This window comes from Festucalex cinctus, chromosome 3 (genome assembly GCF_051991245.1).
Source record: "Festucalex cinctus isolate MCC-2025b chromosome 3, RoL_Fcin_1.0, whole genome shotgun sequence".
NCBI classification, from domain to species: Eukaryota; Metazoa; Chordata; class Actinopteri; order Syngnathiformes; family Syngnathidae; genus Festucalex; species Festucalex cinctus.
In genome coordinates, this window is record NC_135413.1 from 31,031,543 (window position 1) to 31,047,967 (window position 16,425).

General features: G+C 42.1%; 1 protein-coding gene across 1 annotated transcript; it reads right to left on the reverse strand.

Moving 5' to 3' along the window:
* Window positions 1–354: 354 nt before the first annotated feature.
* Window positions 355–15,852, reverse strand: acanb (aggrecan b). The gene is made up of 18 exons (XM_077517572.1): window positions 15,793–15,852; window positions 9,072–9,150; window positions 8,482–8,865; window positions 7,465–7,639; window positions 7,226–7,353; window positions 6,835–7,128; window positions 6,542–6,733; window positions 6,252–6,426; window positions 6,044–6,171; window positions 5,660–5,953; window positions 5,445–5,576; window positions 5,212–5,319; window positions 3,499–5,064; window positions 3,245–3,403; window positions 3,086–3,168; window positions 2,874–3,018; window positions 2,418–2,600; window positions 355–2,211 (listed from the first exon to the last, which is right to left on the reverse strand). The coding sequence occupies exons 2-18, from the start codon at window positions 9,142–9,144 to the stop codon at window positions 2,123–2,125; spliced, it is 4,308 nt and encodes a 1,435-aa protein (XP_077373698.1). The 5' UTR covers window positions 9,145–9,150; window positions 15,793–15,852; the 3' UTR covers window positions 355–2,122.
* Window positions 15,853–16,425: the final 573 nt, after the last annotated feature.

Here is a 16,425-nt window from a genome sequence, read left to right on the forward strand (position 1 = left end):
GCACACGCCTGTCACAATTCAAATCAAGTTCAGATGTTCTCAAAGAGTCATTTCACGCACACACATAGGTCGTATTCCATCTTTTTATTTGGCGCAGCACACTATAGCAGACTGTATGCTCACGTCAGGGATGGCGACGTCACCAACACAGCGATTGCAGTGGAACACTTGGACTGAGATGGAGGCATGTTTTCATCACTTATTTCAATATTTGTTTCTATTATCGTGCCTGCGTTTAAAAAAATAAAATAAAATTGAAATGACTAATTTGACTGTGCGCTTGATCTATTTGCTGTCACTTAAATCTGTTACAACTTCGTATCTGCCCTCTAAAACACCTTTGCCCAGGAGAAGTGTGATAAAAATTCATTTTATTATTTTTTTTACATCATACTGTTAACACTTTATTGTGTGATGCAAATGGGGCCACATTTAAAATAAAATAAAAAAAAACACAAGTGGATGTTTTCTTTTCCCACCGCATTCACCGATCAAAATTCTTCAGGTTCCACAGAAAGCTCGACTAAGTAACTGTTGACTAATGACATCAATTCTATCACGTGATTAAACAAAACAATCTATATGGGATGAAACATGACAAAGAAAACGTTACTGACAGATCCTGCTGTTCACACAGTTGCAGTGTCGAATATTTACAAGTGAGTCCCGTGCGTTACGCCAGCGATGGATCTCCGCTAACACTCGCTTATTCAAACGTCAGCTTTTATTCACTGACGAGGACGTGCTGAAATCTGATTTGTGCTTGCAAGTGGAATGTGACTACTGACTTTGTGTTACGTTTAAAGTGTATCGAAGTTATTATGTATTTGCTAAAATGTTTCACACTCATATGAACTTGAAGTGAACTGCTTTTTTTTTAGATTAACTGTACCAGACAGTGTTTAAAACGAGTCACACCATCTGGGGCAGAAGCGGAAACGAGAACTTTCATTGCTAATGGATAATCACATGCTTATTTGCAACACATTTACATTCACGCAGACACGTTATTTTAAGATAATGCAGCGTTGCACTATTTTGCTTTCCCCACCCCTTAGTAGTGCAACGCTATTTTTTGTAACCGGATAGGAATTAATCCCCAATAAAAAGAGAGGACACAAGAGGATTGCCAGAGCATCTTTGACGGCTTGCACCTGGCAACTCTGCTCTCCTCGCTGCGAGTAAAAACGAACAAGTCTTGTCTTCTCATCCTTGTGACATGCTTATATGTTTTAGTGTGTAAACCTAACACTTTGTCATAATAACTAAAAAATTATCCTTGTTACCATATATTAACATGCGCGTTTTCATAAAAAGGCAGTTGAGCTGTACTAAAGGTATGCGTATTTCACGGGTTTTCGTAAGCTGTGGAGATGTATTTAAGCATGTTTTGTAAACGTCAAAATGCAATGTTTTAAAAAAGAAAAGTTCTCATTTCAATTTAATCTATGATAAGTACATAATTTTATTTTATTTATTTTTTTGGTCAATTCAGATGCGTCACTGAACAAATGCGTTTTCCTAAAAATCCAGAAACTTACATCTTCAGTCAACTTTTGTGTTTTCAGTTAATTTGTTTATGAACTGGTTCGTACTGACAAATGGAATGTTGTGAAAAGCGTCGTATGATTTAATTTAAAAAACAAACAAACAAAAAAACAACATACTCCTGTACTACACGAGAATGTGATCATTGATGATCGAGAATCACAGTCTTGGAATAAAATCTCTGAAAAAGTAGTCACCAGGGACGGAAATACAAACATAGACCCAGAAATAAAATGGACTAAAACATAGCAACACGCTATCATTTGCAATCAATAACATTTTCATATAGACTTCTGTTGATTCCTCCGGTAGTACTTGTGCATGGAGAACACGAGTTACAGCTATAAATTAGACTCTATAAATAACAATGCAAGTACTTTCACTAACGACACTGGGAGAAAAAAAAACTGTGAGTCAGTTACATCGTCACTGTCTAAATGTGTTTTAGTGCTTGTATTTACATTGGAGGCTGAGCTAAATGATTTCCTTTTTGGTTTGGTTGGTTTTAACATTGGTGTCCACGCCGGGAGGGGTCCTTTTTTGTGAATCTCACTTGTGCTTCATTCAGTCCTGTTCAGAGCGTCTTCCTGTGCTCCCGTCGGCTGCTCACTCCTCGACTTCTGCTCGTCGCCGATCTTTTGTGTAGCCTGTTGCCGCCAGATGCTGGAGGGCCGAGGGGAAAGATTTAGAATCAAACGCGTATTTTGCAAACGACACCAATTTGAGCATTGGGCTTTAACGTTTATACCATCCCCCACCCTACTTCCACATGTCCCTGTTTGCTGAGGAGCTTAGCCTGGGTCTGTTTTTTCCCCCTCATGTTTTTCTTTTAATCTGAGAACATGGTTTTTAAAATGAGAGAAACTCACTTTCTATACATTCCACTTGTGGCTTCTCCCACTGTCCATTCTCCATGCAACGTATGACAGGTAGGTGGCGCTGCGTGTAGCCAGCTTGACACTGGTAGCGCACTTTGGAGTTAACGGCGTAGTGCTCTCTGGTGATGCCCATCGGTGAGCCGTGATCCACCTCTGGGGGCGATCCGCACCCCGCTGATAGAGAGGACAATGATGAAACAAGTAGGAACTGGCTGATCTTTTTAATTTGGATCAGCACTCATTTGGATGTTTTATACTAAACTACTCACAAAAGGTTAGAACTGTTTTGTGTATTCAAATGTTTAGACAAAGTTAAATGGAGTTTACGTAACGGTAGATTTCCCTAACTTTTTGTGAGTAGCGATCCTACCAGAAAGTCGTTTAGTATGATCCCGCCAAGGATCCATCAAACAAGTACCAAGGAAGTCAATCGGCATTAGTTCCTACCGGGTCGAGTCTTGCATGAGAAGGGAAGGTAGTAGTTGCAAGGAACGTCGTTCCACTGGCCTCCCTCGTGCCCGATCATGACCACGCAGTCTTCCCCGGAGTTGAAGTAGTTGTCAGGTTGGTTAGGTCTCCAGTTCTCGTACGTCTGGGACATAAAAAAATGACGTTCTGAGATACGTCAAAACCACTAAATCAACTTTAGCTTGTCTTACCAGAGCGCTGCCGTCCGTCCAGCGGAATTGATTCTGGACTTCTTTGTCATTTAGACCTATCCACTCATAGTCTTGACCTTTGGCTGTGAAGCAGCAGAGATCTAGCTATTTTAGACGCTGAGCCAATCTGAGGCCAGTTACAAATTTAGTATCACTTACAGTTAAGAAACTGCTGCTCCTCCTCAGATCTGACGCTGACCAGGTGGCCATTGAGCTCCTGGCAACGCTGCTCGGCATCTGACCAGGTGTGTCGGTCGGGAAAGTGGAGGTAACAACTTCCCATGAACTCCAACCAGCCCTCGGGGCAACCATGCACAGCTGCACGCAATATACAAAAAAAAAGTATGACTTTCAAGATACATTATCAGTTTTTTTTTTTTTTTTTGTGCGTTACCACAAACAACAGAACATACCCTCTTCTACTTTTGGTTGCTCCACTATGGGAGCGGTTGCCAGTGAAATTGACGGTGCAGTGGTTGGGCTGACGTAGACAGGTTCTGGAGTCAGAACGATGACTGTAGCCTCCTCCTCCTCGTGCCCGGATGGTTCACTGTAGTCTGGATAGGTCATTGTAGATCCAGGAGAAAGAGCTATCGACGGCTTGTCACTGCCTGAGATTTGAAGATGGATTCCAGAACCACTCTCCTGGCCGCTTATTTCTACGACCCCACGGCCCTCTTCTGGATGATGCTCCATGGGAGAAATGTTAACTTCCTTGGCCCCATCATCTGTTAGAAAGATGACGTCACCGTCTATCTGGGAAGGTTGGCCAGAGGCAGAACCGCTGCCTGATGCACCAGATGGAAAACCACTTGGAGAGCCACTGGGATAACCCGATGCATAGGGATGATGTCCGGACAACTCCTGATCTCCTGATGGCTGTATTGTTAAGTCAATGAAATTGTTGTCTGTGAAGGAGATGCCAGAAAATCCACTGCCTGACCCTGACAAAGAGCTGGATCCAGACAGCGATCCTGATCCAGACATTTCCGCAGAGCCGTACAACTCCTGCTCTCCTGATTGATGAACTGTCAGGTCGATGGCACCATCGTCTGTGAAAGTGATGCCAGAAAATCCACTGATGCCTGACCCGGACAAAGAGCCTGATCCAGAAATAGATCCTGATCCGGACATTTCAGCAGATCCGTACAACTCCTGCTCTCCTGATTGATGAACTGTCAGGTCGATGGCACCATCGTCTGTAAAAGTGATGCCAGAAAATCCACTGATGCCTGACCCGGACAAAGAGCCTGATCCAGAAATAGATCCTGATCCGGACATTTCAGCAGATCCGTACAGCTCCTGCTCTCCTGATGGATGAACTGTCAGGTCGATGGCACCATCATCTGTGAAAGTGATGCCAGAAAATCCACTGATGCCTGACCCGGACAAAGAGCCTGATCCAGAAATAGATCCTGATCCGGACATTTCAGCGGATCCGTACAACTCCTGCTCTCCTGATTGCTGAACTGTCCGGTCAATGGCACTATTGTCTGTAAAGGTGATACCAGAAAATCCACTGCCTGCCCCGGACATAACTCCTGATCCAGACATGCTTCCTGATCCAGACATACCTGAAGTCCACAAGACCCCGCTACCTAACTCCTGCTCAGTGACGGTTGGGATCAGCAATTCTTTCTCTTTTCCATCCAATATATTGATCAGAATGTCACCACTGCTGCCACTAATGTCTCCGCTGCCACTGGCAGAAGCTGATCCTGACATAACAAAACCTGACTCAGATCCTGATGCGCTATAGGAGTCTCCCGAGGTGAAGATTGCACTGCCACCCTCTGCTCCTTGTGGATCACCAGAGGCAGAATGGTCTCCTGACAGGATGTCTGTGTGTCCACTGAAGGTGACATCTAGTCCGGAACCAGAAGCTCCGCTCCCGCTTCCGCTGACAGTACTGGACTCTCCTGAGATATCTCCACTGGCTGAATAATCGCCTGATCCAGATGCAGAGCCATCAACTGGAACTAGAGGTAAAAATGGAGACAAAAATTTATTAGCGCCTGAATTGTGTTCATCATTTTTGAATGTGCAGGTACTGTTTGATGCTTTCACAAATAATATACATTCAAGAACCATTTTTATGTGCATGCAGTCGATTACAGGTGTCTTACCAGTTGGAGCAGTTAGCTGGGTTGTGATGTTTGTCTTTAGGATAACCTCTTCGATTTCTGTGATGTTTAGACTTGTATCAGTGTCATTGTAAGCCAAAGTAGGTTCAACTAAAATCAAACAACAAAATTCCACATAAGAATAGGACAGTGTAGTGGCCAAAATAGACAAAACCTTCAATAGTGGACCACAGTAACCAAAGTACAGACATCTGATTTTCCAGAAATAGTCTTACTCGTAGGAGTGGCATAATCAACTGCAACCGTCGTCTTGCTGACAACATCCACTGTCAGTAACTTGTCAAAAATGGTTTCGCTGATGGTGTCAATGGTGGTTTTGCTATCAGTATCAATGGCAGCTGTTTCAGCTGTAAAACACAGAATACAGAATGGAATTGTGTGACATTCCAAGTTCAAACTAAAAGTTGAATGCAGTTGCGCAGTTTTCTACCTTTGAAACAATAGGCGTCGTAGCGTGAGTGCTCATCGGGAAATCCCGTCTGGTTGGGGAAAGCATAGATGATGTGCACACCCACCTGGCCGCCCCCGCATTGAGATCTGGAGCTTGTGATTGGATATCGGACACTGCGGTCCATTAGCCAACCTGGCCGGCACTTGTCAAGCCCTTGGTTCCATGCGGCGTACATCTGCCCGGTTGTGGCCAGTGTGGTGTTGAGTTTCTCACAGTGCTGCACGGCCTCCTCGAAGGAGAAGCTGTCATAGTCGCTGGTAAAGAAGACCTCACCTAGGAGAGGAATGGAAGCATTGAAGAGTTGAAATGCAAAACGCTAAGACCTAAATTTGGTGTTGACAATTGAGTGATTGGGTCCCTGACCTTGCAGACTTTCAACGTAACAAAATACATCATAACGCTCAAAGTCTGGCCTCAGGCCGTAGGATCGAACTCCTGGAAGGTGCAGCAGATTGCCGGCACAATTATCTCGGGGTGACACGATGGGATACCTGAGCATGAGAGGTATTCCTTTTAGCTGATTATTAAGACTCGGCCGTACAAACGTGTAATAATCCTGCCGCTAACACACCTCACAGTCTGGTCGCCGAGCCACCCAGCGTCGCATTGGTGCAGGCCTTTCTCAAAGGCCGCCTGAAGCTGTAGGGGGCTGGCGATGACTGCTCCAATACTCTTGCAGGCCTGCTGGGCCTCCAGAAAGGTCAGCGTGTACCGACCGGTAATGGGTCGGTAGTGTAACACTACACCTATGGGAGGAAATTCGATTGAGGACATTCTGTTTTCAATGTTATGGTAATGTTTTATCTTCAGCATTTACAATTCACTGGCTACTGTGGCATTAGAGAAGAACTGTTAGTTTACCTGTGGGAGCCATGGTGGCGTCTGTAAAAGGAGGCGAGATAGGCTTGGTGAGAATGTCCACACCTCCGTGCTTGATCTCTTGACCCCCGGGGGTGGTTCTAAGTCCTGGATAAACTCCAGGGGCTGGGGTTATGCTCATGATGTCAGGGAAAGGAGTGATCCTCCCGGGAACTGCACCTTCGTCATCGCTACCTGTTAATGTGACAATAGTTTCAGAACAACTTGGTGAGGTTGCTGTTTCCCAACCTTTGAGTAATGAGGCATTGTTGCCCTTGTTAAAGTTGAGCAAGTACCTTGGAAGCAGATAGCATCGTAACGAGAGCTCGTGATGGGGTATCCAGTCTGGTTGGGGAACAAGTAGACCGTTCGCACTCCCAGGAGCCCGCCTCCACACTGAGGCCTGGCAATGTTGATGGGGTAACGTACACTCCTGTCGCGCAACCAGCCGGCATTACACACATCCATGCCGCCCTTCCAGGCCAGGTAAAGCTCGCCGGTGGTGGCGAGTCTGGCACCCAGTTTAGTGCACTGATCCTCAGCTTCGTAGAAGGTGAACTTCTCTACGGACATGGAGTAGAAGACTCTGCCTGGGAGGAGTCAGTGAAATGTCACGATATATTAGGATTTCAGTACTGTATGGTATTGTTTAGGCAGTGTAGTTTTGTATCCTATTGTACAACGTACCTGCCATCTTCTCCGCAAAACAGTACACATCGTAAGTCTCATTGACGTCTCTCACTCCATAAGTCCTCACGCCAGGAAAGTTTTCCTTGTCTCCGTAGCATTCCTTCCGGGGCTCATGGATGGGGTACCTGAAAAAGGACATGATTCAGTACCTGGACTGAGTTTGGTAGAGGAATGTACTTGGAGGACTAGAAAAGCACAAGTCCATTCTGCATTAATGGCAGATTGATTAATATTACCTAACAGTCTGATCAGACAGCCATCCAGCATCACACTGGTGGTATCCATCGTCGTAGGCGGCCTGCAGTTGGGCAGGGGTTGCGATGGTGGCGCTGTTTTGGATGCAAGCCGCCTTGGCTTTCTCGAAGGTGAGGGTGTAGCGGGTGGTGATGGCTCGGTAGTGGAACACGATACCTGGGGGTCAGACACAAAGATGGAGACAGAGTATTTTTACCTAAAACACATCTTATATGCATTGTTTAATGGCATCTCACAAGTCTTGTTTCCACTACGCGGAACAGTTTGGAACCCTGAACCTGAATTTGTCTATGTAATGTCTGTTTCCGCCTACTCCAGCTCCACCAAGTGTATGCCAAAGCATTCCTAGACCAGCTGTGATTCATAGTCCCCCCCCCCCGCCCCCAGCGTGTCTGAGGTCTACCCTGAGGTCTCTTCCCATTTAGACATGACCCTAACACCTCATTGAGGAAACGAAAAGGGGAAAATATGCACAAACCACCTCAACTGGTGTCGGGAAGCTTCTTTCAGTCCGTCCAGGATACAAAGCTTCTCACCCTATCTCTCTTGAATGTTTTGTGAAGAAAGCTCTTTGCATTTGAAACTTGTTCTTTTGGTCCCTACCCAAAGTTCATAACTGAAGGTGGGGCTGGGAATGTAGCTCAACCAGCAAGTTTTAGCAATTTGTTGTTTGGACAGGTCTCTTTTCAGCATGACAGTTTTGGTACACCGACATCTGTGTATCTGTGAACCAAGACACTTGAACATCTCCTCCAGTCCTGATACAGGAAATTGCTCTCATCACAGAGGACACAACCAACCCTTTTCCTCCTGATAACCATTGCCTGACATTTATAGATCCCAAGTCTCATCCTGGCTACCTTCATCTCTTACTACTCCGTACAAAACATTGACATTGACATTGGTACTGAACTGAACCAAACTGTTCTTCTAAGATAGAAACAGGCCAACCCCAAATTCAATTAAAAGAGAGACCAGATTGTGTCTTCATGTCCTACCCTGAACCTGGATGTCCACGGTGTCATAGTTGTCCTCGATGCCGTGCATGACCTCACAGCGGTAGGTGCCTGAGTCTTTGGACCTCAGCTCCGTTATCTCCAAGCTGGCGTCCGTGGACACCATCGGGTAGTTGACCATCGTTACTCTGTCCAGGTAGTCCCTCTCAACGTGGACCTTCCCCTCTGATGCCACCAGGATGGTTGTAATGTTCTTCTTGGTGACGAAGGTCCATTTGATGCGGTGGGAGAGCGGCGCGGTGGTCGGGGCGCCTGGGTCGCTGGCGGTGTTGTCCTGGAAGTAGCAAGGCACCACAACCTTGCCACCCAGCAGGGGGCGTAGAGGCGCCGCCGATGGAACGCTGACACGGAGCGTGCCGTCCAAGCCTGCGTGGAAGACAGGTCCAATGTAATATTTCCTTCAGAGGAAGTGGATGTGTGTGTAGTTGTTTGACAAGCTAATGAGTTTGAAATCAATTATTTGGTCAGCAGTCCGGTCAATGAAGTCTATCTCATGTCGTGTATCACCCAGAGATGACGTCTCCTTAGCTAGCTAGCTAGCTAGCTTAGCTTTAGGATGCTACTAAACGTACCGTCATGGTGTTGAAATGATGTCGTGGCCCAGATGAAGGGCAACGACGTACACAGCAGAAGCAGGGAAGTCATCCTCACCTAAAAAAAAACAGACAAAGCATTTAGTTCCAAACACAACTCAAAAATAATACTACTTTCCGGATTGTACTTTTGCCTTTTTTTCTGGCTGCTAAATCTTAATTTTCAAGTACTTTTGGCCTATAATTATTTCCCGAATATCTTGGTACTTTTGGGAATAGAAAAAGAATTTAAAAGATACTTTTGCGTTATGTCATCGTCATTTTTGTTTAATATTTCTGGACTTGTTGGTCCGTGTCTTTCTTTCTAATATGTTGCTACATTCTGGAACATATTGTGAAAATACTCACCAACACTCATACTACACATACTCTGTTATATAAAAGAACGGTTCTCGTCTGGACGAGAAAAGTTCCCCTTCGTACTTTTCTGTACGTTCTGGAATATTTCAGTTGTTAGCTACTGTAATATTTGTGTACATGCTACAAATAGTAATTTAAAAAAAGACGAACTCTGCAATGCCCTCTCAACCCAAAAAATGCTCTTTTTTTTATTATTATTATTTTTAAGGTTTTTAAAATGTTTCTAAAATAAAATGTTACTGCAGTCCTGAGAGCATAGCTTTTTAGAAAATAAGATGTACTGTATAAGCATTTTTTTCTTTTCAGATTTTTTTGGGTAGTTTCTGTCAAGAAAAAATAAATAAATCCCCAAGACATTGAAAATTCTGTACATTTTGGACCAAAGAAAACATAGCCCCACTTCCCGATTACTGTTCTGATGTAATCAACTTCTTAGTACTGTGCAAATACATTTGCATTTAACCATTAATAACTCTTTTGTTTTTAAACATATGTACAATTTATGTACAATAAAACATAATGGAGCCAATATTGAAGTTTAGTTTTTACATTTCCTTGCAAGTGCAGTGTTAATATTCAGACTGTGTTCATTGATACAGTAGCTACGAAAAATGTGAAAGCTTTTAGAATCACTGCTCTGTCAGAATGTTTATTTATATTAGATTCAACATGTAAAAGTCTCCAGTTAGTGGACAAAGCGTGATGTGTCCAAATGAAATGAACGAGTGTCTTTGGACGATCCCACCTGCGGTTATAGAGGATACGCGCACGTTTGCTCAACGAGTTGGAATGGAAACGTGACATCATTTGCAAGGAGCAAACAGCGAGCGGCTGTGTGTCGCCGCCAGGACACAGGAAATGTCTGAAGTGCCTCAAATAAGTTGAAAGCGATTATGGTTCGGTCCGCTTAAACGCATTTGCAGCACGAGCCGTGTTGGATGGGGACATTTCGGTCTCAGAACTCAATCTGCCAACCGTCTGGCATCCACGTTTAATAAACAAAATGTAAACATTTACCATTTGGAATGCCAGACAAGTTAGGTATTTATTTTAACAACATTAAAAAGTGTAATTGTAAAAACATTTTTTATCTAATCTGAAAGGATGAATGGATTCATGTACTTCCAGGACTTTTTTTTTGAAATATTATTTTTATTTTTTTATTTATTTTTTTAACCTTCTGGCTTGTTAAAACAATTTGTTGTCAGTAATTTCTGGAATAATTATTATCCCCTATACTAACTGTTATGTAAGCTACTTGTGGAGATCTTTAAAAAGAAAAAAATTCGGTACTTTTTTTAGATTTTTTTTAAATTAAATTATGAAAACATTTTTTGGTAATATTAATTTTCTAACCTATAAATTTTTATTTTCCATTTGTAAAAGCAATTATTATGTTGGTTTTGACAAATTATTATTTTGTCACCATCTATGAAAACTAGATTATTTTTAAGTAAATTATTATTACTTGGAGCAGCATAATAAATAATGATCATTATTTTTTTTTTCAAGAAAACAGTCCTAATCTGATCTAATTATAATTTAATCATAATTGAATTTTTTTTTGCTAATATTTATATATTTTCTTACACCCAAATGTTTTGTTTTTTTGTCTGTACTTTCTGTATTTTATTTTTCTATTTTCAGTTTATCCTGTCATTTTTTTCTACTAATTTATTTTGCTCAAATCCACATAAACATATAATCCACAAAATATCACAACTTCAAGTCATTAATTTACTGATTTTCTCAAGATTTATTTATTTATTTATTTATTTATTTATTTTAAGAGAACGTATGAAATCACATGAGAATAAATTCATTGTAAGTGAACATTTCCGCCGCCCCCGTCGTGAACATTCCGACATTCGAGACAAGTGGCCAGTGTGATGCTCACAGTAACAGAGTGTGGCCACAGGAGGGCGCTCTACTCTCAAGGCAGCTTTCACAGTTTTTGGAGCGACGCTGCAAACTCAAACCTGGCATAGGTGTGTGTTTGCCAGTTTGCGTGTGTAGGCCATTAACACTGCCATACTGTACACAAAAAGAGAAAGGCCCCAATGTTTGTACTGCTGTCTCAGCATGCAAAATATCCCACAGTGGGGTTTTTTTTGTTTGTTTTTTGAGCAAGCGGATGGCTATGACGTAACCAACCTTCCTTCCTTTCTTCTTATGCTGCACTATTTTTGCTTGGACACAAGTTGCTTGACTGTTGTTTTTGTTATTTACTGGTACCCTTTTACACGCTGTCAATTTTCCATGCAGACGTAATAATTTGTTGTGAACATACTAATAATAATTGCTGTTTGAAATTATGAACTACAGATGTTTTCAAACTCATATTACTCATCTGTCTGCCCATACAAACGGTCATCATTTATATGTCACGTAATGCAAAGATGCCGCCTTGTGTTATGATTATGATAATTTTGTTTGGTCTTTGTCTTTATAGTTCATTTATAATTTTGTTTTGGCTTTTTCATTATAGTTTTTTTTTTTTTGCTTAAAAAATCGTTAAAATTTATTTTTAGAGCAGGTTAGATGGATTTGTTTAATTTTTCCAAAAATGTTTATTTTTTTATTTATTTTTATTCTTTTTTTAGTTGTATTACTATTAGTATTGTGTGTTTTTTTTTTGTTTTTTTTAATATAGATAAATTGCATTTTGAATGTTTCCAAGCGTGTGTTGACGTTCCCACTGCAGCGTGAGAGAGTGCAGAAGAAGAAGTTAAGAGTTCTCTCCAATAACAAACACAAAATCAACACCTTGTACTAGCGGCCTAAAAGGCTCATTAGGGGCGGGGGGAAAGGACAACTTTCCCATTTTAGTCATTGAAATAACGTATTTTCCTGCAAATGGTTGAGCTAGATTTGTACAAACATGTTTTTGGACTAATATTTTGCAGTGTGAGTTGATTTTAAGAGAAATTGAAGTTGAAAAACGAAACAAAAAGGGGAACTGTCCGCAGAACATAAAGAAATCAACATTTGCAAGTCTCAATGTTGTAGTTGAGCAATTGTTAGTGCTGCTGTTTTGGTTAACATTTTAGTTCAACTTGGGCTTATCAGATGATGCCTTGATTGAGTTGAAAGACATTTATTTTTCCATAATGGAGCCCGGGGGGCACCACCCTGTATGTCAGCAGTGGTTCAAGTCAATTAAACAACAATATTTATTCTCGACTTTCTCGAAAATTAAGAAAAATGTCTTAAGAATTAAAAAATACAATCTTTTTCAGCCCTAGGATGAGCTGAAAAATCACCCGATCGGACCCCATTTCCGATCACATGATCGGATGGGACAATCCTACTTGACAGCCAGCATGTGGGCGGGGTCCTTGTGGTGACTGCTTTCGAGTGGCTCGTCGCCACGGTGAGGAAAATCCACGTGACGAGGCTTTTAGTAATTTTCACTGCTCAAACTTGTTGTAGGCAAAAAAAAAAAAAAAAAAAAAAAAAAAAAAGGGCGCTAAATTTATGCTGCATTCGAGAATATCGGACTTTTTCGAGTTCAAACCAGGAAGTGTGTACAGGAACGCCCCCTTGAACTCGGAAATTCCACTTGCAAAGTCTCCGACTTCACTGACGGACTACAAGTGACGTCACTCTCCAATGGTTTCCCCTTTTGGAAACACAGACCGTGAATGGTAAAACACAGTTTACTCGAGTATAAAACTATATAGCTTTCTTCGTTCATAAATATTCGTCATAACTTCACGTAACGCAACGTACGTGACAGTATTGCCGCTATCTCCCTGCATGAAATTATCAGTGAACCACTGAACTGTATGGAGACGCTTATGAAATAAGATAAAAAAAATAAATGAAGCAAAATTATGAGAAGGTCTAAATGAGTTTTAAGAACCAAAATAAAAAAACAATTTACCACTATCCGCCATTTTGGTTGTTTACTTTAGCCTTGAACGCTTTCAGGTCGGAACTGGGAAAAACCAACTCGGATAAATCCGACTTCCGACCATCCTCGAATGCAGCATGTGTTGCGGCGTTTGATTGACAGTTGACAATCGAAAAAGTGAACACGCCCACAGCGCCTGAAACGCAGACAACAGTTTCATATTCCACGATTCTGAAGCCTCATTTTATATACTACTTTTTTTTTTCTCTTTTTTTTTTTAAACCATTCAAATTCGACAGGCTTGTTAACGTCACTCTTCTCTGTGATGCGTCAAATTTACAAGACTTTTATTTCCACTTTAAACTCTCCAAGTTACCCCACTGCAGTTCTTGGCGGCTCAATTAAAAAAAAAACACACAAAAAAAAACCGACTTTCCTCATTGAGGCTCATCAAGAATCATTGAACGCTTAAATGGAGCGACTGGCCACAGTGTGCTCATTCATTTGTTGGGTGGGGGGGTGGGTGGGGGGGTTCGGGGTGCGGCCGCTCCCCTCTTGGGTCACTGTGGTATGTTCCGCTTGCAGCCGAGGTGACGGGCAATGAGGCCTTGGTTTGTTCCCGCTGTGGACAGGGGCAGAGCTTTTTGGGAGGGGTGCAACCCTGCCAAGGTAAACACAACGGGGCGGGCACCCCCCCCCCCCCCCCACCCCCCTCCCCCTCTCCACCTCTCCCCTCCCCCAAAACCCTCCAGAGTCCCTCATTGGCAGAACAGAGTGCACATTGATATGAACACACACAGCGCAACACACAGCTTCTGCCACACTAGGATTCTAGGAAGTATAGGTGTGTGCGTGTATACTGTAACGCTTGTTTGAGAACACACACACTCTTGTACAGTGAGAATTTTTTTTTTATCACAGGTGGTTAGAGGTGTATTAGTAGCACATATTCCACATTCTCACGTCATCTACACGGCTACTGTTGTGAACATATGTTGGAAGTCGACACATTTATGACAGGCCAGCTGTCATTTGAATGATTTATGGTTCAAGAAAAAAATAAAATAAAAAAAAGACATGTTTTTTTTTTTCTCTCTCTCATTCAGCCAACATCTGCCAATTGGGATTCACAATGAGAGCCCAGGGAGCCCGACGTCACCATAGTAACGGGACGTCGCCTTGAAGGAGAAAAGTGACGGAAAAGGCGCTGCTGGACTGCTAAAGGTGACTCTGATCCAGAAATTTCAAAAAAGAAAAAAACAACCTTTCAGATGCAGTGAGAGGGTCACAATCGGGGAAAATCATTTGTGTTACTTTTTAACTTTGGAAAACAACATTCAAAAAGTTTTTTGTTGTTCTTGTTGTTTTTAACAGTCTGGTTTTTTTTTGGGCCAGAAAATAAAAATGGCTCAATAATTTCCAGGATGTAGCTAAACATAAAAACAGTCAAAAAGTCCACACACCCGCCACCCAATAAGCGCAAGAATAAAAAATGCATAATTTCATAAAAATTAACAATAAGGCATCATAATAATTGAAATTACAATTCTTTCTTTGACCAGACTCATATCGCAAATCATCTTTTCCCTTTGGAATGAATAGAAATGTCATTTATCGAGCCTCGAAAAAAAAATCAAATAAAATTGGTCATGTGTTTGTTTTTCTAAATATACTTTTTAAAGATATTATTTAATCCCATGCACTTTTTTTTTATTTATTTATTTATTTTTTTAAGTCTGCGCATTCTGGTATGTACGTCTAGACCACTTGGGGTCAGTAGAAGACAGAATTCAGACTGGAGAGACAGCGCCTCTCTTAGTTTCAGCAGTACAGCAGTAATATTAGTCGTTCGTGGCAGAAGATAAAGAATACGTGCCTGTCTGCATGTGACCTGCTGTGCCATTTGTGTTTGTTGCATAGATGCTAATTGTTAGCCTGGGTGCCTTTGGTGTTTTCCCATTGTATGCTAGCCAAGGCCATCTTGTTGCTTCAAATACACGATGTGTAATTTTCTCTTTTATGTTTAATTAGTCAGGAACCTTCAGTTGAGAATGCTAGTCAACAGTTTGTATAGGTGGGTGGCACAATAAATTTCCATTTGAATCAACTTCCTGACCAACAAAATGTGTGAATGCGCCTCTTAAGGCGGGCAACATAGGAGGAGCCTTTGATCGGCCTCGGGTCATTGCAAAAAGCAAAACATCAGTAAAATTTGTATGAAAGCCCCCAAAATGCACATCAAATAGAAAAATGTCACCATTTCACTACTTTCAGCCTCACTTGTAACGCAATATGTGAAAATTCCAGACTCAAGAGTCAAATGTACTTCTACTCAGTCCATCCAAGAACTTCCACTTTGCACGACATGATCACCTTGTTTCAATCAAATTCCATTCAAGCTTTCTGAAGTTAATCATCAATCAATAACTGATCTATAACATGTACCCCCCCGCCCCCCCGCCCCCAAGATTCCCGGGTACGTACCGTTGATGCTCCGAAGCTGCCGGTGGCCCAGTGGGTGCGGAGGCCTGTGGCTCTTGCCCGTGTCGGAGAGCAGAAAGAAGCTTTATTCAAACGCCAGTGCACATTTAGATGTTGGAAAACGGGGGAGGAGGAGGAGGAGGAGGAGAGGGGAGGGAGGGCAAGGAAAGGAAAGGAAAGGAAAGGAGGAAGGAGGGTGAGGAGGAAGATGTGATCCGTTACTGCTCAGGGGATGAGGTCAAACCTGGAAGGGATGGATGGATGGATGGATGGATGGATGGATGGATGGATGGATGGATGGATGGATTTGTCAGTTAGCTATGCTAGCTAAATAGACTGATATATGCTGACGATAGATAGATGGATAGATGGATAGATAGATGGATGGATGGATTTGCTAGTTAGCTACGCTAGCTAGCTAAATAGACATAGATATATGCTGACTATATACTGTATAGATAGATTTGCTAGTTAGCTACGCTAGCTAGCAAAATAGACATAGATATATGCTGACTATATACTGTATAGATAGATTTGCTAGTTAGCTACGCTAGCTAGCTAAATAGACATAGACATATGCTGACTATAAATAGATTGATTTGCTAGTTAGCTACGCTAGCTAGCTAAATAGACATT

Bases quoted from the DNA above. Each gene is read 5' to 3' on its own strand.
- acanb (XM_077517572.1), bottom strand. From the start codon at position 9,144: ATGACTTCCCTGCTTCTGCTGTGTACGTCGTTGCCCTTCATCTGGGCC. The intron at 5,577-5,659 runs GTAGAAAACTGC...TGTGTTTTACAG, and splicing joins CGACGCCTATTGTTTCAAAG to CTGAAACAGCTGCCATTGAT. The intron at 5,320-5,444 runs GTAAGACTATTT...GTTTGATTTTAG, and splicing joins TGATTATGCCACTCCTACGA to TTGAACCTACTTTGGCTTAC.